Source organism: Capricornis sumatraensis, chromosome 1 (assembly GCF_032405125.1).
Source record: "Capricornis sumatraensis isolate serow.1 chromosome 1, serow.2, whole genome shotgun sequence".
Classification (NCBI taxonomy): Eukaryota; Metazoa; Chordata; class Mammalia; order Artiodactyla; family Bovidae; genus Capricornis; species Capricornis sumatraensis.
In genome coordinates, this window is record NC_091069.1 from 236,621,258 (window position 1) to 236,646,044 (window position 24,787).

At 37.8% G+C, this 24,787-nt stretch overlaps 2 protein-coding genes across 2 annotated transcripts in view; one reads left to right on the plus strand and one right to left on the minus strand.

The window, feature by feature from the left end:
- The window catches only part of CEP70 (centrosomal protein 70), a 67,394-nt gene extending 59,846 nt beyond the window's left edge, over window positions 1–7,548 (plus strand). Inside the window, exons 11-16 of the mRNA XM_068974759.1 lie at window positions 1,099–1,269; window positions 2,997–3,143; window positions 3,305–3,473; window positions 3,850–3,964; window positions 4,948–5,027; window positions 7,370–7,548. Of these exons, the coding sequence (XP_068830860.1) occupies window positions 1,099–1,269; window positions 2,997–3,143; window positions 3,305–3,473; window positions 3,850–3,964; window positions 4,948–5,027; window positions 7,370–7,431 (744 nt within the window). The 3' untranslated portion in view covers window positions 7,432–7,548. The remainder of the gene's footprint in view (window positions 1–1,098; window positions 1,270–2,996; window positions 3,144–3,304; window positions 3,474–3,849; window positions 3,965–4,947; window positions 5,028–7,369) is intronic.
- Window positions 7,549–14,699: 7,151 nt separating this feature from the next.
- ESYT3 (extended synaptotagmin 3) overlaps window positions 14,700–24,787 on the minus strand; it is a 54,314-nt gene continuing 44,226 nt past the window's right edge. The window contains exons 18-23 of the mRNA XM_068984234.1: window positions 22,791–23,260; window positions 22,011–22,109; window positions 21,178–21,309; window positions 15,936–16,041; window positions 15,057–15,106; window positions 14,700–14,736 (exon numbers count right to left, since the gene is read on the minus strand). Of these exons, the coding sequence (XP_068840335.1) occupies window positions 14,700–14,736; window positions 15,057–15,106; window positions 15,936–16,041; window positions 21,178–21,309; window positions 22,011–22,109; window positions 22,791–23,260 (894 nt within the window). The remainder of the gene's footprint in view (window positions 14,737–15,056; window positions 15,107–15,935; window positions 16,042–21,177; window positions 21,310–22,010; window positions 22,110–22,790; window positions 23,261–24,787) is intronic.

Consider the following 24,787-nt stretch of genomic DNA (forward strand, 5'->3'; position numbering starts at 1 on the left):
ATTCACCATTTAGCCTGGGCTCTTCCACAGGTTATCATCATCATCTTAGTCGCTCAGTAGTGTCCAACTCTTTGCTATCCCAAGGACTGTAGCCTGCCATGCTCCTCTGCCCAAGGGGCTTCCCTGGTAGCTCAGAGGGTAAAGCGTCTGCCTGCAATGCAGGAGACCTAGGTTCGATCCCCAGGTCAGGAAGATCCCCTGGAGGTGGAAATGGCAACCCACTTCAGTACTCTTGCCTGGAAAATTCCACAGATGGAGGAACCTGTTAGGCTACAGTCCATGGGGTTGCAAAGAGTCACACACGACTGAGCAACTTCACTCCCACAGGGCAGAAGAGCTCAATAGGAGAGAGCGGAAATAATCAAGGCCCCTTGAGTCTTGGGCTCCAAACTGGCACACCATTATTTCCTTTTCTGTCTGCCAGAGCAAGGCCCAAGGTTGCCCCTAGATTCACGGAGTAGAAAATAGACTCTATTTCTTGGTGGGAGAACCTGCAGTGTCATATTGCAAAGGCGAGAGCACAAAGAAAGAGAAAAATTGCAGTAATTTTTGCAAACAATCTGCAAAGTATGGATACACACTGGTAGCCATGTATGTAATCCTCCTTGGTTCACCATCAGCCTCATGGAATGGGGTTGTGCTGTGACCATCTGGAGATCAGCTCCCTGCTCTCCCTGCTCTGCTGCCCTTAATTTTTGATGTGAGGGAGAGGGAGAATAAAGACTCTATTCCTGTGCTCATTAGTAATTTAATGAAGGGGAATTATTTTTGCCATTAAAATGGTATTCAAAGTAGAGTTTAAATGTAATAGAATCAAAACATTGGAATGTACATTCTAAGCCAAACAACAACTACTTGTAAATAAACATCAGAAATTAAATTCTCAGGAGACCTGTAGCTTTCTATGGGGAAAGAAGAAAACAGCATTTTTCACTCATTCTGTACAGCCCTTTGAAAGACACTTGTCTTGGTGATTCCTGTCCAATGAATCTCTAACTCAGAAAATGATGTTGCATTGATACATAAGCACTCTAACATAGATCACTCTGATAGGACTGTGATAAACTTTTCAACTAAAAATGCCATCTTTTTTTAAAGGTATTGAGTAGCATCAATTCAATTATTCACAATCCAAGAGCTCCAGTAATAATATATAAACAGAGCAAAGGAACAGCCCAACATTTTAATAGAGATCTTATTCAGGATTGTGGATTTGAGCATCTTGTTCCTATAATAGAAATGTGGGCAGATCAACTGGCTTCCTTAAAGGTATGTGGTTGAATACTCTACATGCTTTGAAAATGTATCGGAGTCTGTAGGCTTTGTATACTTTTATTCTCAATCGAAGTTTTATATTTGGTGTGCTTTTACCTTAGGTTTTTTCTTTATAATTGTACCTTACTGATGAAATGCTGGTTAATCAAAGTGTCATTGTGTGACTTCCTGACTTTTTCAAATTCTGGTGGTAATAATTGTTTAGTACATTTATTTGACACTGAATGTGTTGCCTTGAATTGCTAATTTTTTAAAAACCATCAAAATGTTATACTCTTCCTCCTTCTTACCAAATGCTGCTGCTGCTGCTAAGTCGCTTCAGTTGTGTCCAACTCTGCAACCCTATGGTCTGTAGCCCACCAGGCTCCTCTGTCCATGGGGATTCTCTAGACAAGAATACTGGAGTGGGTTGCATGTCTTTCTCCAGGGCATCTTCCCAACCCAGGGATTGAACCCAGGTCTCCCACATGTAGCTGTTAATTGGTGAGTGTTAAATAAGTGGAGGACAAAAATAAGAAGTTGAGAAAAATAAGAACTTCCTGTGTTTCCTTCTGTATTCTAGAGTTGCACTGTCTAATACAGTAACCACTCAGCTACATGTAGATTTTGATCACTTGAAATATGATAGTCGCAATTGAAATGTGCTGCAAGTATAAAATTACACACCAGATTTAGTAGAAATAGTATGGAGATGATTAAAAGATAATTAAAATAGATGATCTGTTGATACTATTTTGGATATATTGGGTTAAATATATTAAAATTGTCACCTATTTCTTTTTACTTTTTTAACATGGCTACTAGATAATATTACTGTGACACACATTACATTTCTTTTACATGACATTGTTGTTTTAAAGGGCCAAGCACTGTGCTATGCACATAGTTGATGCCCAGTAAATATTTATTGATTGACCAGTCTTAGACTTCTAAACTTACAGGATCCCAGCTCCCTGTGCACAGTTTTAAATAGATTAGGACAACATATTTAGGCCAGGAAAACAAGCAGGCTGTCATGAAAATTAAGTAGAATTACTTTTTAGGCATCTTTTCAAATTAAATTTTTTCTTGGAGCTACATACATGGATGAATCTTGAAAATATCCTAAATGAAAGAAACCTGTCACAAAAAGTCACATATTTATGATTCTGTTTTTTAATGAAATGCTCAGTATAGGCAAATCCACAGAAAAAGAAAATAAGATTAGTAGTTACCCAAAGCCTGGGAGCAAGAGAGAATGGGGAATAAGGGTTTCTTTTTGGCATGATGAAAATATTCTAGAATTAAGATAATTGTGATGATTGCACCTCTGTAAATGAGACTACTGAATGACACAGTAAAGAGGATGAATTTTATGGTATATGAATTACATGTCAATAAATCTGTTGTTTAAAAAATCAAGGGCAAAATAGGACAAGCTTATTTTTTATTCATCAATAATTCAAAATAATTACTTAAAAAATAGCATACATTACTAATAAATAACATACAATTACTTTAAACATCCAGATTCCAGATAATCAGTATATGTATAATCTTTTTTGTAAGGCCTGAAGAAAATGAATGTAAAAGACTCTTTCTAAACAGGTAATGGTATTTTTAAAAAAATACTGATGATGGTTAATATATGTATTACATCTGCTTGGATAGTTATATTTTATTAACATGATTATGAAAACTTTAAAAATGCATAATAGCATATTATTTCTTTTGTTATGAAGGATTTATATAAGTCCTTGAAAATACTGTCTACGGAACTGGTGCCTTGGCATAATTTAAAGAAGCAGGATGAAAATGAAGGTGTCAGAGTTGAAGATCTCTTGTTTATAGTAGATACCATATTAGAAGAAGTTGAAAATAAGGCAAAGGTAATACTACCCAGTACTTATATAGACATTCACATTTTAATGTGAAATTAATGATATGGATACAGATATTCTACTATAACTCTTTCTCTTGTTAAAGTTTTTATAAGATTTGGAATAATTTTAAGATGTGAACTTCCTTTTACTTCCTCTCTTTTGGGCAGGACAGCAATATGCCAGACTTCCACATTTTGCAAGCTATTGTTTCTCACTTCCAAAAATTATTTGATGTTCCTTCTTTAACTGGCGTCTATCCTCGAATGAATGAAGTTTATACTAGGCTTGGAGAATTGAACAATGCTGTGAGAAACCTCCAAGAACTCTTAGAACTAGGTAATGACTCATTTTCATTTTGGCCCCCCACTTAATAATGATTATTAATAAGTCTGACTCTTTGCGATCCCATGGACCGTAACCCACCAGGCTCCTCTGTCCATGGAATCCTCCAGGCAAGAATACTGGAGTGGGTAGCCATTCCCTTCTCCAGGGGATCTTCCTGACTCAGGGATTGAACCTCGGTCTCCTGCATTGCAGGCCGATTCTTTACTATCTGAGCCACCAGGGAGGCCCCATTAATAAATCAGCAAAAAGTAGGTAAAAAATTGAGGGTAACAGAAACATAACATTTGATTTAATTAATTTAATTGATTTGATTTTTAATTTTGAAAATTCCCTTAAAATAGTCTTTCCTTTTATTTCTCTTTTGCAGATAGTTCATCCTCATTGTGTGTGCTGGTGAGCACAGTTGGAAAATTGTGTAGGCTGATTAATGAAGATGTGAATGAAAAGATTATGCAGGTATTAGGACCAGAAGACCTTCAAAGGTATTTATTTTAAAAAGGTTGCAAAGTATTGTCCAGAATGTTTGGAGTGGAAAAATTAAAGATTTTCAAAACTTCATAAGTTATTTACCTTTCCTGTTTGGAATAGCATTTGTAAAAATAATCTCACACCTTAGGGATGGAGAGAATATCAAATATTTTCAAGATAAAAGTAGATTCTGGGGTCTGAGTCAGGACTCTAGCATTTTTGCTATAAGCTTATTCCCAAGGGAAATTATAATTGGAGAAAGTCAAACTTTGTCAGCAACTTCATGTTAATTCAGAATATATAAGTAAGTCTAATTTCTAGTAGATTACCATATATCACTGATTAATCACTAAGAGTATGTGCATTGTTTGATAAAATATTAAGGATTTCTTTTTTAAAGCTAGGCATCTCCAACATAAAACCTAATTTTTTTTTAATGTCAAAATGTTATAGCTGTACTCTTCCTCCCTCCTCCCTCAGATTTTATACTGCAACATAAGGGAAGTATATGTTCCATACGTTCTGCAAGTTTTCCAAGAGGAACCCTAACCTAATCTGACACTTGAGGTTTCTGACACTTGATGATTTTAAAAGGAACGTATGTCTCACTATTGGTATTTTTCTCCCTCCCAGTTTTACAGATTACTGATACTTATTCTTAATGTTTAATAGAATACGGGATATGAAAATCAATTATTTTTAGAAAACATTGGTCTCTTAAGACTCCTCAAGCTAAATGGAAAGTTCCCATATTAGAAATGTTAGATTTAACCTTAGAACAGATGATTATACTGCTAGTAGATTTTTTTTGTTGTTTTAGAAGACTATTACTAGATGAACAAAGAGCTCAGAAGGAAAGATTGCAGTAAATAATCATTAAATTTGTATTTAGATTAGCAGGACAGTTTCTTTCTGTTTTGAAATGTTCTATGTCCAATCAAATGTAAGAATCCTAAGTCAGAAATTCAGTATAAATTGTGCTTTTTTTTGTTTAAAGCATTATCCACAAATTGGAAGAACATGAGGAATTTTTCCCAGCATTTCAGTCATTTACTAATGATCTACTCAAAATCTTAGGTAAGATTTTTGTCGGAGGTGGTTAAATATTGAGTCTCAGGATGGCATTGGGTTTGAGGAAAGAGTGTTCCTTAGTCACTGTATTAGTGTTTTTACCTAGAGTGGTAGAAAGTGGAAACCACTAATAGTAGTGAAAACAAACTTCTAACTTTTGCAGTTAAAGTTGGTTGGGGTTAATCTACAGAACAGAGAAGCACATATTCTTTAAGGAGCTGAGCCTTTTGTTTTAGGACCTTAAAATGAGAAATGACATTATTCTGGTTAGGCCCACTCTAACCCTGTCATTGGATAATGAGAAATGTCTGGAGAATTTATGATCTTGATAGGTGTGTTTTTAATTTTTCTTCCTCCTCTTCCTCCTTTTCTTTTTTTAAAAAAGATAACTCCTACCTACTCTTTTTTTTAATTTAATTTCCTCAGATGATGAGAAATAATATAACGTAAACATCTGTAGAAAGGAGATAAATTTATAAGTTTGTGGAAGGGAAGAGATACATTTACACTCTTGGTCAGCTTGAAGGCTTTAAGGGGAAAAAATATAATTAGAAATCATAGGCAAAATAAAAACCCACATCTCTTACTTTAAGTGTGATTTATTATGGCTATAAAAATAAGAACCATTAAGAACACTTTCTAGGGAATTCCTGGTGGTCCACTGGCTAGGACTATGTATGTTCACTGTTGAGAGTGTAGGTTCATCCTCTGTAGGGGAACTAAGATTCCCTAAACCCAACAAAACAAAATTACTTTTTAAAAAGGTTATAGTGATTTATTTACTTCAGTAATTCATTATGATTAATGAATTTTTTTTCTGTGTAGCTCATTTGAAGTTGAAAGGTTTTTTTTGTTTTTTAAAGAATAACTCTTTGACATAGGAAATTAAATTAGAAGAGGAGATAAGTTTTGGTAGAAGATAAAGGAATGAGTAAGTTAAAATTTGGTAAGAAGATGAGTAAATGAAAGGCATATCTGACTAGAGTATATAGCCTAGTTGAACATAATTTTTTGTGGCCAATTTTATGTAGACTGGAAGCAACGGAGACAGTTAGTGTACTTTATTCATGCTCATACGTTTGAAAAGATCATGGCAAGGGAAGACATAATTTGAAAGTTTAACTTGAGATGTGAAAATGTAGAAATGTATTTATTGCCTTGTATCTAAAAGAGTTTGTTTCCTGCAATATGATTTTACTTGCTTTGAGGTAGCGATTAATAGTGAGTTTGTCATTAACAAACATTTTACTAGGTGTGCTATCAACACTTATTTCATAATCCTTGTATAGAAACTTCTCAGATATAATACTCAGCTTGGTTCATGTGGGATCATTTGCTTCAATATACATGTTCATGTGCTGTTTGGTTACAGTTGAAATTCTGGAGTAAATATTAACATTTCAGAAATTAAATCTGTTTTGGCAAACATGACTATTTTTATTATTACTAGATGTGAGGTGGCTTAGTGATAAAGAATCCACCTGTCAGTGCTGGAGATGTGGGTTTGATCCCTGGGTCAGGAAGATCCCCTGGAGAAGGAAATGGCAACCCACTCCAGTATTCTTGCCTGGGAAATCCCATGGACAGAGGAGCCTGGAGGGCTACAGTCCATGGGGTTGCAAAGTCAGACACAACTTAGCAACTAAACAACAACAACAACAACAACAACAACAACAGATGTCATATTATGCATCTAGAACTACAGAGTGGATTACTGAATATCAAGTATGGAGAAGGACTTTCTTTTTTCTCATGAGTAGTGTGATTAGTTGAGAAAATTCTCATATCAACCAAAGTCCTTCTCTGTGAGGTTTATTTATAAGGCAGATTTCTCTTCTAGGGAGAAAACAGGTGTGATTTTAGAATGCGGGTCATGGAATAACTTGATCTTTGTACCTTACTTACTACAGTGTAATTCTCAGCTGTAGATTTGCTCGTATTCTTTTCCTTTCTTGTATCATCTGTGTTCCGACAGAAGAGGTCCCTAAGTCCTTAGATGGAGGCCCAGGAAAGAGAAAGGGCCTCTCCTAGGGATTACACCATATAAGCTCACCCATATATTAGAAAGAGGCAGTAACATAATGTTTCAAATATGCTGAGTAGAATCTGTTGTTAAGAGCACACTGCTAATGAGATTAATATCAGAGCCAGAAGATGCTTTTGTAGGTAGCTTTTACAAACAAATGTCCTGTGAATCAGTGATATACTTTTACAGAAAAATTTCATGTGCTTGAAAGCACTAGTGATGTTGCCTTTGTGTTTGAGGTTTACCTTTGCACAGAGGTATCATTTCATCTGAGCCTAACACTAGATGAAGCTACTGTTTTATTATTGTTTTTCTGTTACAGAAATTGATGACTTGGATGCCATTGTACCTGCAGTAAGGAAATTAAAAATACTTTCATACTGAAAACAAATCAAATCATTTTTACTGTGTAAATTGCATTCTTAACATCCTAAGTATTTTGTAGGATTGATCTTACTCTGAGACATGGGTTATAAAATATATTTACCTCAAAATTTACCCCCTTCTTTCTATTGAGGCCTCCATCTGTATAGTTTTTATTGACTTTGAGATTCTTTTATAGAAAACAATTGCTAAGTTTAATTAATAAATTAACTTTAGATTCTTGAATAATTCTTAAGCAGTTCTTGAGTACTTAAAATTTAAGATTGTTTTAAAGTACAGTGTGTGAATAAGAGAAACTCAGGGAGAAATAATGCAAGTAATAGAAAGGTTGCATTTAAGTTCAGAGTTTACTGACCTTTTTGGTTCTAGGAACAAGGAATGCCAATGTCTGTCTTTAGTCCAGCCAGCAGGAAGCTATTGCTTTCTGGCAAGGAAATGGCACATTCTATTACCGTACTGTAGTCAGAGAACATGGTCTTTTGGTATTGGATCTTTGGAATTCACTGAGATTTTCTTTGTGACTTTATTGTGATGAATTTCCACATATTCTACATGTGCTTTAAAAAGTCTAATCTCTAATATATACATTTATATGTGTGTATATATATGTAGTTATTAATATACTGTTTAAATCAACTTTATTTCTATCTTTTTTTTGTCTGCTTGGTTTAGTTTATGGGAAATTCTGAAATCCCTGAACTTGTCAAATTTTGCTTTTTCATAAGTACTTTAAAAATACTTATGGCCTGTTTTATAAGTATTTATAAATTCATAGTCAATAATATCTTCTTGATTAATATCTCTTCATTGCTATACATGCTTTTACATTGAATGTAGTTTTGTCCTTTCAGTTAATAGTTGCTGGATATTCTTTTCCTTTTTTTCATATTTTACTAATCTTTTTTTTATATGTTATAAAATACAACACATATGCTAAGTATGGTAAAAACCATAAATTTCAAGTATAATAAATGATTATAAAGTGAACACCCATGCAACATCCAAGAAATAGAACATCACCAGCACTCTGAAATGCCTTCCCCACACACCATATGTGTCTTCCCCCAAGAGATAATCATTAGCTTGGCTTATGTTAATCATTTACTTGTTTTTTCTTTTTTTTTTAATAGTTTTGCCAGTTTTGTGTGTATGCCTAACCCAAGATAGTTGAGTTTTGCTAGTTTTGAGCTTTATAAAAATAGAATCATGCTGTATGTTCTTCTTAATTCTGTTGTTCAACATCATGTTTGTACCGTTTATCTATATTGTTTTATGTAGGTCCAGGTCATTTGTTTTCATTGGGGTCTAGTGTTCTTCTATGAATGTTCCATAATCCATTTGTTTGTTATTCTAGGGATTGCCATTTGGGTTGCTTCCAGTTCTTAGCTATTGTGAGCTACTGCTGTGAACATTCTTGTACATGTATCCTTGTTCACTTCGTGCAGGTTTTCTAGAATCTAAGAGGCAAAATTGCTGGGTCCTAGAGGAGAACACCGGAGAAGGCAATGGCCACCCACTCCAGCACTCTTGCCTGGCAAATCCCATGGATGGAGGAGCCTGGTGGGCTGCAGTCCATGGGGTCACTAAGAGTCGGACACGATTGAGCGACTTCATTTTCACTTTTCACTTTCATGCATTGGAGAAGGAAATGGCAACCCACTCCAGTGTTCTTCCCTGGAGAATCCCAGGGACGGGCGAGCCTGGTGGGCTGCCATCTGGGGTCACACAGAGTCGGACATGACTGAAGCGACTTAGCAGCAGTAGCAGCAGAGGAAAACACATCTAATGATGTGCATGGATCCTCTGGGGTTGTTTAGTGTGTGACTTTGATAGATCATATGTATTTTAACTTTAGAAGAAAATGCCAAACTGTTTCCAGAGTAGTTGTACCAACTTATATTCCCACCATTACTGTATGAAGGGTCCCCAGTTTTCCGTATTTGAGCAACTTTTGGTAAGTCAGTTTTGTTTTATTTTTTTGGCCAGTATAATGTGTAGAGCTCTTAGTGTGACATTAATGTTTATTTTCCTGATTCCTAATGAAGTTAAACATCTTTTCCTTTGTTTTTTTTAGTTTGTAGTTTATTTTTGAAGGGCTTGTATGTGTCTTTGGTGTTTTTTTTTCTGTTGCACAGTCTGTCTTCCTATTGATTTGTAAGAGTTATTTACATATTCTAGACATGAACCATTTGATGGTTACACATGTTGCGAATGCCTTCTTCCATTCTGTTTCCTCTTTCCGTTTTCCTCTAGTGTCTTTTCATGAACTGAAGAACTTAATTTTAATATAGAGAATATAGTTAAAGATGTAGAGATTTATAGTCAGTGTTCTTAGTGTCTTATGTAATCTTTCTCTAGTCACAAACTGTAAAGTTACTCTTCTGTGTCATCTTACAGCTGTATAATTTTGCCTTTCACACTTAGTCTAATATACTTGGAGTTTTTTTTGTGTGTTTTTTTTAATGTGATGTAAGTAAAGGACTATTACCTTTTCTGTCGTGGATACCCAATTGTTTCAGCACTGTTTTTGAAAAATCTATTATTTCCCCTCTGCTTATAGTGTTTACTTCTGTCATATATTGAATATCTGTATGTGAATGAGTCTGTTACTGGACTCTCTTCTATTCTTTTGGTCCATTTATCTCCCCCTCACTAGTATCCCACTGTTTTTATTATTTTAACTTTAAAATAAACTTTGGTATCCCACCCTTTGTATTTCCATGTGTATTGAGTCTGATTATTAAATTATACACACAGACACACTACATATTGAGATTTTTATTGAACTTTCATTAAACGTAGGATCAGTGGGGAAAATCAGAATCTATAATGTTGGATCTTCAAACTCCTACTGTAGCATAGCTCTCCACTTGGTTAGGTTTACTTTAACATTTCATAATAAAGTTTCATAATTTTTCTGTAGGGATTATTGCCAGATACATTCATAGTATTTGATCTTTATGCATTTATAAGTTGTCTTTTTAAAATTTCGTTTTCCAACTGTTTCAGAAATAGAGAACTATAATTGATTTTTAAATGTTTACTTTGTATTCAACAAAGCAGTATATCTTTAGATTATTTTGGATTTTCATACTTATGATCATATCATCTGCATATAACAACAGTTTTGGTCAGATAAACCTGTTTTTCCTTACCCAACTACATAGGCCACAATATAGGGCTGAGTAGAAGTGGTGATAGGAATCAACCCTTTCTTGTTGCAGATTTCAAAAGGAAATCTTTTAATGCTTCACTGTTAAGCGTAATGTTGGGCTTCCTTGGTAGCCCGGCTGGTAAAGAATCCGCCTGCAAAGCAGGAGGCCCCGGTTCAATTCCTGGGTTAGGAAGATCCAAGGGAGAAGGGATAGGCTACCCGCTCCAGTATTCTTGGGTTTCCCTGGTGGCCCAGATGGTAAAGAATCTGCCTGCAGTGTCGGAGACCTGGGTTTGATCCGTGGGTTGGGAAGATCCCTGGAGAAGGGAATGGCTACCCATCCCAGTAATCTGGCCTGGAGAATTCCATGGACAGAGGAGCCTGGCAGGCTACAGACCATGGGGTCCCAAAGAGTCAGACATGACTGAACGACTTTCACTTGGTGCCATTACTATAAACAGAAGTCTAAACTACCCTTGGGTTTGTCATTTTCATCCTTTTACTTTCAACACTTCTGTGTATTTGGAGTGAACCTCTTCCCAACCTCCTAGGTTGGGAAGATCCCCTGGAGAAGGGACTGGCTACCTACTTCCAGTATTCTGGCCTAGAGAATTCCATGGACTATATAGTCCATGGGTCACAAAGAGTTATTACAAGTATATTTAGAAGTCTTTTGCCTATCTTTTCTTTTTTTTTATTTATCATATTTTTCTATGCTACTTTTTTCTTTTCTATTTTTTTGGAGCAGTGTTGAATTTTTATTTCTTCTTCACTACTGATTTGGAAGTTTTATATTTCAACTCTATTGATTTTTCTATTATTACTCTATATTATTGGTTATCTTAAAATTTTTAATACACACTTAGTCAAGGTCAGGTCAGAAGACAAAAACTACATTGCACAGGTAGCCTAACAGGAAACATTTAAAATATGAATTGCTGACGAGTAAAAGTAGTTAACTGCTAAAAGGAGACATAAGAGGACTCTAAGGAGAATGCAGTAGTGACTTCAGAAAGCAGATACTACCCCCAGGAATAAAGGGGAGTAAACAAGAAACGAACTCAAGAGTGCCTTCACTGTAAATATATCAACTTAAGAGGCTATTTAAACCTCTGAGTAGAGGTCTGGCTGCCACAGGAACAGGCAACCCACTTGTGGCAAATAAACTTGCCAGAGGGTGTTGGATGGTGCTGAACCATGAAGACTGTGTTTATGATTGCAGGGCCCAAGGGCATGAGCCAAGAGTAAACTGTGGTGGGTGCTTAGGTAACAGAGAACAGCCTCACACGACAGTCAGCTAGCTGCCGTGGATAAGGGCACCTCAGTAAAGGAAGAAAAGCCCCTTCTTCCCACTCTGACTTTGCAGTGTCTCTGCAGTGTCCTCAATTGATAAGCCTAACATCAAGACCCCTGGCAGAGGGGAGGAGGCTGTGTTATTTCTAGTATCAAAGCAGGGCCAAGATGGGTTGATTTGGAGCTGAAAGGTAACTAGTAACTGCCACATACAAAGCTATATTTTAAAATATAAAACTCCTTAGCTTCTTAAATAAGGACTTGAATACTTTGAACATTCCTCTGAACCAGCTTCAAGGCTCTTAGATGTCAGTACTAGCCCAGTTTTGCAGACATTTCAGGTTGCTTGCTTCCTTGTTTAAAACAGTCAAGACTCACTTAGGTTTACCTTACTCTCTGTTGTTTTCCACAAGCCACTCCTGCCTTATGTTACATTTTGTTTCTTGCTGAAATACATCCAGTGGCCATTTTTCAATTTGGTATTCCCATGTGCTTCATATTAAAAAAAAAATTTTTTTTTTTGCCTATGAGCTTCCTTTTAGTGGGAATTATCTGCTGCGGTGGTTCCACGTGTGTCCTAGATGGGAATCACAACCCTAGGGGGCAATTTTGTGGTTGCCCCAGTCAGGGCTTGACATGGTTCCAGGTTCTAAACCCAACTTCACATTAGTTTCGAGGTTTCCAAACTAAGTCAGTTGTGTGTAACTTCAGATTCCATGTTCCGATAGGAGAGAGTAGCTGACTGTTTCCACCCATTGCTGACAACCAGTTCCTTGTCCTCATTCTCAGCCAAGGTGTTTTGTGAGGACAAAACTTTCCAGGCTCCATGTCCCTTACATAGTAGCTTTACCTTTTATCCAGTGTGCTAAAATTCTGGTTCTCTTCAAAACACCCTCTTCAGTTCCTATATGCTACTTTAGATTTTCTCTTTGAACTATCATTGGAACTTAACCTGTGTTACTTTTTAGTCAATCATGTTTAAAATCATGCTTAAAATTTATGGTTTAATTAGGTTTTCTGTGTGTTTGGACTAGAGGAAGGATAGGTTTTCACTTGTCTGCTTTGTGTGCCATTTTGCTCAGTAGTTGTTTTAGGGTTGCTAATATTCAGGAAGTAATATATGATACATTCCATTTATTACTCTGGTACTTTATCGTTTCAAGGAACTTGTCTGTTTAGCGAACATTACAATGCTGCTGTGAGGTGGATAGGACAGGCATCAATTGTCCTATTTTATAATGAGAACTTGTCACTCAAAACAGCAAAAACATTTTATTACACATCTGCCATGTACTTAGTATGGATGTACTAAGTCTTGTACTTAGTCTTGGATGATGGGGGTGAAAATTCAAGTAACTTGAGGTTAATTAAAGAGTAAACAGAAACATCAAATACCAAACACAATACAGATAGTTTCTTAGCATATGACTTTAGTAGATATTTAATAAACATTTTTTAAAATTAAAGGTTACAAGGCAGGGAATTGTTAAATGAAGACTGTAGAATGTTGATCGTAGATGCTGTAGGTGAGGGGAGAGGCCCTTTCAGTGTGCACTGGCTCAGTGGAGGAGGTGAGTTTGACATAGGCCTCTAAGAGGTGAGTAGGATTAGTAGGCAGGATATATTTGGACAGTTCTGGAACAGAGCATCTGCACATGAATAAGGCAGCCAAAAACAGGAGACCTGATTGTGTTCAGTCTAAAACACAAGGAGTGGGCTTGAATTTTGTAGAAAACAGGAAGGAGATAATTTATAAGTGAGAGTAACCTGTCAGAAACTTTGTTTTAAGATGTTACATTCTTTAGAAAAGCCGCAGTGAAAGCAGTGGTGGGAGAGGAAGCAAGGGCAGGGGCTGCTGCCTGAGCAGACAAGTGACGAGAAGACTTGACAGCAGCTCTAGGAACATGAGAAACGACAAGAATATTTGGTTTTATAAAGTCTGAAATGCAAAAGAGGCACTTGTTTAAATATACAGTTTACATAATTTGTTTTTAATGTTGTGTAGGTGAATCAGCCCTCAGAAAAGTGGAACAGAATTCCCAAACCTATCTAAAAGAGATACGGAAAGCCCCTGTTCTCTCTGGCACTCCAGTCTCCAGTGCTCTGCTATGGGAGTGCAGACAGACCTGGGCTTGAAACTCTGTTTGCATTTTCTTAATAGAAATAATGCCACATGCTGGAGTTTGATCCCAGGCTATCCCACACTGAAGTGCTTAACTCAAGGTATATAGGTATATCACTAACATGGTTGTCATCAGGAAAGTATGTTTTAATTCCACAGATACAGGAACAAACCTCCAGAGAAGTACCAAAGATGGCAGCCAGTAGAGCTTAGGTAGAGTTAGCTCTCAGAACTTTTGGGTAGGTCACTTTTTAGTCCCATAGAAAAACCCTCTTCTCTGCGTCAGTCCCTGCCCAGGAGTACTGACAGCTGCTCCACAAACGGACCTCCCTCGTCTTCTGTGTCTAAGACAAGACACCTGGTGGAGATATGCATGCAAGTCCTAAGTCAGAGAAAATTCACCACTGAGGTTCTGATCATGTGTTAGGCACAGATACCCCACTTCTTTTTGGATTTAAACAATTAAACCCAACCAAGAAAGAGTAGTTCTTTCTTTTACATGTGTTTACCACTGCATAATACTATCCACTCATGCAGTTACACTGCACACAAGAATGTGTGTGTATGTGTATATATACACATATGTATGTGTATATATATACACCCACATATATGTGTAGTTTCAAATTGCTATTGTGATTTAAATTACAAAATATACATATGTACATATTTAAAAAATAAAGATGTTGTTGTTCATCATCAACTTCTAGGCTGTCCATCTGGAGTCAGCTCATACCTGTAAGACAGTTGGGTTTGGACTTGTGTTAGTACTGCAAGTGTGTTGTGGCACTATCAGGACAAGTGGCCTAGTCTGTCCTACTTGGGCCTGTGGGACCAGCAGAACTCATCTCTGTAAGCTGACCAGCCAGGGTTAAGACTAGAGCTTACAGTGGTTCTTTAGATAAGTGAAGTCTGTAAGCAGTAAAGCCTTAAAATGTCCCCCCCCCCCTTAAATAAGATATTGAAGAGGGAAGAATTTCGGAAAGAGAATATGGGCAACCACCTGAAATAAACTGAGTAGCAGATTTAATGTGATAAAATGAAACATTCACTTACCACTGTGAGAAGCCCTTAATCAGATCTTCTTTTGATAAGTCAATCAGTACCTAAACAAGCATAAATTATCAGTTCTCTTCCTCAAAACTGCATTAAATGGAAACATATTGGGATAAATGAAACTGATCCTAAAAAGGGCCTCCTTGAGTTTTGAGCAATAGTTCTTTTTCCTTTGACTTCCTTTTTCCTACTGACCTCTCCAGAAGGACAGTACTGACACCAACCTCAATGTCCTAGGAAAAGGTGAACTGCTATTTGCAGTTGTACCTCAGGAATTTACATAACGAATGTTTTAGAGAAAACAGCTTGCCTTTACTTACAAACTGATCCAGAATTTTAAGCAAGACACTATAGTTTTCTCAACAATAAAAATGGGAATATCATCACCTACTTCACAGAGTGGGCTTTAAAGAATGAGCATAAGATAATGTTTAAAATACAACAACTACAGAGTGTACAAATACCATTCTTTTTTGTCTCTCCTTCCTAAGGATTATATTTCCTTTACTTCTAACTTTAAGTTAAAATAACATTCACCACAAAAGTCTTGACATAATGAGATCCAAGCTTCACACAATGCTGTACTTGTGAAAACAATACTTAATATCATAGTAGAGGTTCAAATACTTTTGTAGTGATGAACTTCGATATTCTTGAGTTTCTTAAAATAGGGTTTATTAATTTATATACTTTAGTCTTAAGAGTATTTTTTAAAAGGCACAAAACGAAAAACCTCCCAGTGAGGCTGTATCTTCCTTAAAGTCAGTTCTGATAACAAACTGATGATCGCATCAAAATTTCAGCAAGGATGTGTTCCACCTGTGAACTCCAGGTAGCCACCAGGAGGGAAAGAGTACCAAGATCCCCTTTTGTACTTACCTTTCCCAGTTCCTTCCTTCTGTGTGAACCAAATGGTCTACTGTTTTTCACTGCGACATCTAGTGACCTCTTCTTTACTTCATCCATGGAAACAAAAAATTCAAATCTTTAAGGAGCAGAAAGTCAGAAGTGAGATTTATATATTTTAATCATTTTCATTGAAAATCTCTAGTGTTTTCATCCATTTTCCTGCCTGTAACACAGAAGATACAGACTGTCTACTGTTGCAGATACTATAGAGAATCTAGAGCAGTGTTGGGTTACAGCAGATACTCACTGCATCTTTATTACAATCACTGTCCTGTTACAAAACCTGGGAGTGTCGAGAGGCCATTTACCCCTCTTGAGAACTGCTTTGGACTGCTGTGCTTTGGGGCTGCTGCTTTCCTTCTCTGACTCTGCTCTGGTTGTCGCTCTGTTCAGCTGTCCCTTCTCTCTCTGAACTCTGCCTGCCCATAGTACCACCTCAACCCCTTTTTGTTTTCTTCTGACCAACTAAGGGCTAGGATGCTGAATAATTAGTTTTGCTGAAATTGCATGGAAAAAAGTGGCCTTTTCCCACTTGTGCCTGTGGAGTAAGGCAGAGGAATCTTAGTATACAAGCTTTGTCACATACTCACAAGAGGCCTCTGGACTCCTTACTTCAGGATTTTTTTTTTTAATCTTTAAATTTTTTAAAATTGAGTGAAGATTCTTTAAATTCAATAGTGCTTTACACTTTTCAAAAGTTTGACATGCATGATTTAATATAATCCTATAATATCTCTTAATTTTTTAATTGAGATATAAATGACAAAGGATTATTAGTTTTATATGTCTAATGTGATTTGTATATGTTATAAAATGATCAGTCTAAGTAACATCTATCACCACATATAGTTAAAAAAATTTTTTTTCTTGTGATGTGAACTTTGAAGATCCACTCTCCTTGCTACTTTCAAATAGGTAATTATTATTAACTATAGTCACTGTGCTATACATTATATCCCCATGAATTACTCACTTAATAGCTGGAAATTAGTACCTATTGACCCCTGTCATCTATTTCACACACACCCTAATCTCCACCTCTGGCAACCACCAATCTCTATATCTATGAGCTTGGGTTTTTTTGTTTGGGTTTTTGGTATTTTTAGGTTCCACATATAAGTGAGATCATAAGTAATTACCTTTTTCTAACTTATTTAACTTAGTAGAATGCCCTCAAGGTCTATCCATGTTGCAAATGGCAAGATTTCTTTTTTTATGGACATTTAGGTTGTTTCCATGTCTTGGCTATTGTAAGTAATGCCACAGTGAATACCGGTGTGCATATATCATTTTGAATTACCGTTGTTTCAATAAATACACAGAAGTAGAACTGCCTGGTAGTATGGTAGTACTATTTTTTAATTTTTTTTTTGAGGAACCTCCATACTGTTTTCCATGTGTTCTTGCCTGGAGAATCCCAGGGACAGGGGAGCCTGGTGGGCTGCCGTCTACGGGGTCGCACAGAGTCAGACTCAACTGAACCGACTTAGCAGCAGCAGCATACTGTTTTCCATAGCTGCCCCAGTTTACATTCCCACCAGCAGTGCCCAAGGGTTCCCTTCCCATATCCTTACTAACACTTACTATTTCTTTTTTTATAATAACCATTCTCAGAGATATGAGGTGATATCTCATTGCGGTTTTGATTTGCATTTCGATAATAACTAATGATGTTGGGCATCTTTTCATGTACCTACTAACCATCCATATTTCTTCTTCAGAAAAATGCCTATTCAGAGCCTCTGCTCATTTTTTAATCAGATTTTTTTTTTTTTTTTTTTTTGCTGTAGAGTTCTGTGAGTTTTAATACAGATTTTGGATATTAACTGCTTACCATATATCATCTACAAGTATTTTTTCCGATTTGGTAGGTTGTCTTTTTATTTTGTTGGTTTCCTTTCCTGTGTAGAAGCATTTTAATGTGGTCTCAAGTTGCCTCTCTTGTTTAGTCTTGCTTTAGTTTCTTTTGGTTTTGGTGTCTAATCCAAAAAATCATCACCAAGACTGATGTCAGTGAGTTTAACTCACCTAAGTTTTCTTGTAAGAGTTTCATAGTTTCAGCTCTTACATTCAGGTCTGTAGTCCATTTTGAGTTAATTTTTGTGTACAGTGTAAGATACTGGTTGAATTTTATTCTTTTGCATGTGGCTGTCCAGTTTTCCCAACACCACTTGTTGAAGAGATTGTGCTTCCCCCATTATACATTCTTGTCTCCTTTGTCATAAGTTAGTTGGCCATATATGTGTGGGTTTATTTCTGGGCTCTCTATTCTGTACCACTGATGTCTCTTTATGCCAGTACCATACTGTTTCGATTATTACAACTTTGTAATATAGTTTGATGCCCGGAGGCATCAGGGAGTATGATGCCTCTAGCTTTGTTCACCTTTCTCAAGCTTGCTTTGACTCTTTTGTGGTTCTATGCAAATTTTAGGATTTTCTGTTTCTGTGAAAAATGCCATTAGAAGTTTGATTGCATTGAATCTATAGATTGTTTTGTATAGTATGGACATTTTAACATTATTAATTCTTCCAATTCATAAGCATAATGTATCTTTCCATTTGTTTGTGTTGTCTTTGATTTCTTCCATCAGTGTCTTAGTTTTCAGAGCACAGGTCTCTTACCTCCTTGGTTAGATTTACTCCTAGATATTCTTTTTGGTGCAATTGTGAATGGTTTTCTTAACTTCTCTGCTACTTTGTTGTTAGTGTATAGAAATGCAATGGATTTCTATTTATTATGTTTGTATCCTGCAGTTTTACTGAATTCATTATAATAGATTTTTGGTGGCATCTTTAGGATTTTCTTTATAAAGCACCATGTCATTTTCAAACAGTGACAGTTTTATTTCTTCCTTTTTTTTTTTTTCTTCTTGTCTGATTGCTATGGCTAGACTTCCCAGTACTGTGTTGAATAAACCTGGTGAGAGTGCTGGTCTTGTAAAGTGGGTCTGCAAGTGTTTCCTCATCTATATTTTGGAAGAGTTTGGGAACGAATGGTATTAATTCTTCAAATATTTGGTAGAGTTCACTAGTGAAGCTGTGTGGTCCCTGGACCTGTTGTTGGCTGATTTTTGATTACTGATTTAAACTTCTTCCTAGTAATCAGTCTGTTCACATTTTCTGTTTCTTCATTATTCAGTCTTGGTAAGTTGTATCTTTCTAGGAGTTTATCTTTTTCTTCTAGGTTATCTAAGTTGTTGATATATAACTATTCATAGTCTTTTATGATCCTTTGTATTTCTGTGGTATCAATTTTACAGCTTCTGTTTCCTCTTTTTTGTCCTTTTTTTTTTTTTCCGCTTAGTGAGTCTAGCTAAAGGTTTATCAATTTTGATTATCTTTTCAAAGCTCTGAGTTTCATTGATTTTTCTTTTTTTTTGGTCTCTATTTCCACTCTGAACTTTATTTCCTTCCTTCTGTTAACTCTGGACTTTGTTTATTCTTATTCCTTGAGATGTAAGGTTAGATGGTTTGAGATTTTTCCTGTTTATGATATATGCATTTACTGTTATGAAATTTCCTCTTAGAACTGTTTTTTGCTACATTCCATAAATTTTGTTATGTTCCATTTCCATTTTCTTTGAACATATTTTATTTGTCTTGATTTCTTAACATGATTTTAGTCTTCTTAAATTTAAGATTTGTTTGTGGCAGCCTAGTACTCTTGCCTGGAAACTCCCATGGACAGAGGAGCCCAGTGGGCTGCCATCTATGGGGTCGCACAGAGTCGGACACGACTGAAGCAACTTAGCAGCAGCAGCAGCAGTATATGATCTATCCTGGAGAATGTTCTGTGTCACTTGGGACTGTGTATTCTGCTGCTTTTGGATGGACTGTTCTATGTATTAGACCAGTTCATCTGGTCTAGCAAGTCATATATAGCTGTTTCCTTATTGAGTTTATCAGATGATCTATCCTTAGAGTATTTTTGGTTGGAAGCATTTTGCTTTTAGCACTTTGAATGTATTGTGCCACTCCATTCTGGCCTGCAGAGTTTCTGCGATAGTCTTATGTTGGGGGCTGAGGGGGGGCCGGGTTCCTTATAATGTAATTACTTGTTTTTCTCTCACTGTTTTTAAGATTCTCTTATCTTTAATTTAGATATTTTAATTATAATGTATATGGTGTCAATCATGTACTCAACAAGAGACCTCTGAACTCTTTACTTCTAGGTTTACATTTAAGATCAAGGTTGCCAAGTCTGCCTTGTATATAATCCATGCACATCTTGCTGTTACAATTTTGAGAGAGAATTACTAACAGATTAGGTTTGTCACAAAAATCAACCTCCTGTGTTCCCACATAGCAATTTTGACATCCTTTTATGTCGGAGCTCCCTTTGAAGGCAACATTTTTCACTTGTGTGACTGTAGAATATAGGATGGTGCCTAATATTAATAGAAAGTATTCAATAAATATTACACAAATTAATTCTCTCTCCCCACATTATTTTTTGATATCAGTGAACTAAAAATGTAGCTTTTGAAGGAACATATTAATCTTTAGACATGACCCAAAAAAGAACTCAGTACAACTCTTTTTAAAATGAGTAGTTGTTGATCAGGATAAGCAGAAACAAACATTATTAGGTAAATCATCCTAGGCTGGCTAGCAATGTCTTCTCTTAGGATCCCACAGCAAAAAGAAGCAAGTACCTTGTGATCAACTTGAAATCAAGAATAAGAATATTAAAGATAAGACTTACCAACCACAGACTCATCAAAAGCAAGAAATGTGATTAGACTCTGTCTGCTAATTTTGTCCCCAAAGACATGGGTGGACACACTGGGGGAAGGTATCTGTTCCACCTATGCTTGTTACAGGAGGGAAGACAGGCCAAAGAGCTTGGAACTTTGGAGGAAATTTTAGGTTCTTAGGTTCAAGGTATGTTTATTTATGTTTGAAAACAAACATCTGACTAGATTCAAATCTTTTTGCTGCCAAAGGGGATTCGTTTAAAGAGAAAGAGTGTGGAACATTTCATAATCAGGAATGCTTTGGTCCACACAGGCAAGAAAAATGGTTAACTGTTTTGCTAAACTTCTCTGGCAGTCCTTTTCTCCCACAAAATGTAGAAGCTTCATGACTGTGTTGGTGTCCTGTTCAACCCCAGCCCTTCCCAGCATCTGGCAGTTGCCAGGCACACAGGAGATACTCAACAAATACTCAAGTGGCTGTGACACTCTAAGCAGGCCACCTGGGCCACTTACGTCTCATCAAACAGGGGCTCCAGGGTCTTCCGCTTCACTGAGGTCTTCTTACGACTTGCCCACCTCCTTTCTGGCAACAAGTAGACACGGACGTAGGGATCAGCTCCACTGCTGGTACAGGGCGTCAGGTTTCTGATTTGGTTTCAAACACATTAAAGGAAAGAGGCCCCTTGTTTTGAAATACTGAAAGCACTCATTTGGAGACTTCCCTGGGGGCTCAGACGGTAAAGCATCTGTCTACAATGCAGGAGACCCGGGTTCGAGCCCTGGGTTGGGAAGATCCCCTGGAGAAGGAAATGGCAATCCACTCCAGTACTATTGCTTGGAAAATCCCACGGACAGAGGAGCCTGGTAGGCTGCAGTCTATGGGGTCGCAGAGTCGGACACGACTGAGCGACTTCACTTCACTGTACTAGCCATACAGCTTTAGATGGCCTTGGAGATAAAAATGCCCTGTAATCTAGACCAAAAAAATCAAAAGTCTGCAGAATTTACAGGACAAAACATCAGATGCGTGGTTTTAAAAACATGTGTTTTTATGAAGTTTGGGGTAGAGCCAAGTACTTTTCCATGTAAAGGAAGTTGAAGATTCTTGAGAAAATGTTCTGGCTCCAGGGCACCCCAGACAGCTTTGCAGCAGATGTGTCTGAGCAACACCCTTGGTTCTGGAGCCTGTCAGCTCCATCGAGGATCCTGTTAGAGCGTTCGAACCTCACTCCTTCCAAGTGTCTACCTTGGGGCTGCCTGCCCCTGCCATTGCTCCAAGTGCCCCCACTGATTTTTGGTCACCTGACGCTCCCAAGGGCTCTTTCCTGGTCCTAATGTTTCTTTACCTGCAGCCGTTGATTAGCACACTGAGACAGCGCCGCAGACACACATAGCGCACCGTGAGCTGAATCTCACCCAGCCCCTGATGCCCGAGGTCCCCGCCTCTGAAAAGAAAGGGCTTGTCATTTCTCTTGCCATTACGGGTGCTGGCCTCTCCCCCCACCCCCAAGAAGCATGTCAGTTACCAAATTAATTCTCAGTAAGGTTCCTTTTAGTTGGAATTACTTCCTATCCCACAGTCATGTATAATTATCCTACTTCACTGTAGGGAGAGCATGGTACCATAGGAAGAACTCTCTAGCAGCATCTGCCTTTATACTATGGTTTCTTGTGGAACCTTGGGCAAGGTACTCAACCTTTATGATAGTAAGTTCTGTCTTTTAGGGTTATTGTGAAGATCCAATTGCTAAGCCCAGAGTCAACACTTAATAAATAGCAGCCATTGATTATATAACTCCACATTTTTGGCTCTCCATATCATTCCAGAATAAATAACTCTTTAGAATTCAAGGTATGTTTTTGCTGTAAGGAACCTTAACAACCCAAGTCCAACACTGTTTTCTAGTTGGTATGTAGCTAGAGCCCCAGCAGACTTGTGGGCACATGCACACGTGCTTTCTCTCCGCACATCCTGTGTTCTTTCTAGCCCACCATGCTGCCTTATGAAACGATTTTGTGAAAAACCAGGACTTGCATAGCAAAGTAAGTTCATGTCTACTGTTCCATCCAGGGAGGTATTTTTCATGCAGGTCATTTTAGAAAATATTAAGCAGAGAGGTGCATACTCAGTGTTGAGGCTGATATCTGTCAGGTCAAAGCAGGAAGAGGCCAGGGAGTTGAGTGAAGAGATGCTGGGAGCCAGCCCCTTGGGTGGCCATGCGAATGGGGAGGCAGGGCATTTCATGGGTCTGGGTGACTTGATGGGCCCCGGAGAGTGGGGGCCTGGCACAGCCAGGTAGATGGTGGCCAGACTCTTCTTCCCCATGGGTGCACTGTCCTTGCCTTTGGGCTCTGGGCCCGTCTCTTCAAGCATGGGCTTGGTGGCAGTGATGGTGGCAGAAGTGGTGTTCTTGGCAGCCTGCTTGATCTCAGAAGCAGGGTCTGGAGGGCGTGGCAGATCTGTAGGGCCCTCTCCCTGGGGTGGGGCTCTAGGGTCCTGGTTGGTGGTGACCTTCTTAATGAACAGAGGGCCTTTCTTTAGCGCTTCAGGTCCTGTGTATGGACTTCCCAGCTCTCGTTCTTCCAAGTGCAGGAACTGTAAGCAGATGACAGGGTTGTTTATGGGCTGGCACACCACTTCCACTTTCTCCCTGTCTGCTCCGTCTGCTCTCACCTTCACCCCTGGGAAATGGTTCCTCCTCTCTTCTGGAAGGAACAGTTTCCTCAAAACTCTGTTCCTTCCTGACTGCCCAATCCAACGGATTTTTACTCCCAGACCTATCTTCTTAACCTCTCTGCCTCTGGCTCCCGCTGACCAAACCTTCTCATTACCTTTCTTCCTGCCTCAGTAATGGTCATGAAGACTCAGTTGTGACTCTCTTTTCTCTTTATATTAGTTCTGGCTGCTGGAGACCTGACCCATTTACCTTAGCCTTCCTGTATATCACCAGCTGTCTTCTGGATATGATCATTTCTAGCCACCACCTTATCACCATTGCTTTCCCCTAAAATGTGTTTTCTATCCAGATATAATCATGTGCTCCCAAAGTTTCAAACCTCAGCCATTGTTTTTCCTTCTGCTTTTCCCATCAATCATTAAGACTCTTCCCAGGAAGTTTCCATTTCCAGCAATATGGTGATCAAAATATTCTGAAAAACCTTTTGTTAGAAATGCTCAATAAAATGAAACAAACATAATTCTAAATGCATAGCCAAATTCACAAGAAAGTAAGGGAAATCCCTAGGTTTAAAAAAAAGCAAAAAAAGGAAAGAAAACTGAAAAAAGGTTAACTTTCCCAGGGTTATTTATCAACCTTAGAATCCAAGGGGTTCGGAGATGAGGCCTTGGGTCAGTGTAGGACCCAAGAAGGTGGGATATGTTTCACCCACCAGCAAAGACTGATGACAAGAAATATATCTCAGCCTGGACTATGGCTGGCAGGAAGTAAAAGTATTTCCTGAGAATATGGCACTGTATAGGTTTGTCCCTATGAATTTTGGATTCATATTTATACAACCTGTGGAGGCACGAAACCCAAAGTTTGAAAATTAATATAAAAATGGACTCAGGTTTATAATGTTCCTGAGGTGCCTGGTTGCAGCCAAAGCAGAACTTCCTTGGAAACAAACAACCTCACTTCAAGTCACAAAGGTAACACTGAACACATGTCTGCAACCCCAGTTACCAAATGTAGAAATGAATCACCATGAAAAAGCATCAACAGACAAAACAGACATCAAAATTTAACTCCCAAGATCTTCAGATAACAGGATTAGCAGACTTACATTTTAAGTATTTCCAAATGATTAAAGATGGACTAGAAACATGAAAAGAAAATACAGCAAAGAAAAGATATTATAGATTTGGAAAACAAAGTGAAAAATGAAAAAATCGCCTTTGAAATAAAAACCGTGAACAGGTTTAATGGCAGATGAAAGTGAAGTCACTCAGTCGTGTCCGACTCTTTGTGACCCCATGGACTGTAGCCTACCAGGCTCCTCTGCCCATGGGATTTTCCAGGCAATAGTCCTGGAGCGGATTGCCATTTCCTTCTCCAGGGGATCTTCCCAACCCAGGAATTGAACCCGGGTCTCTTGCATTGTAGACAGACGCTTTACCGTC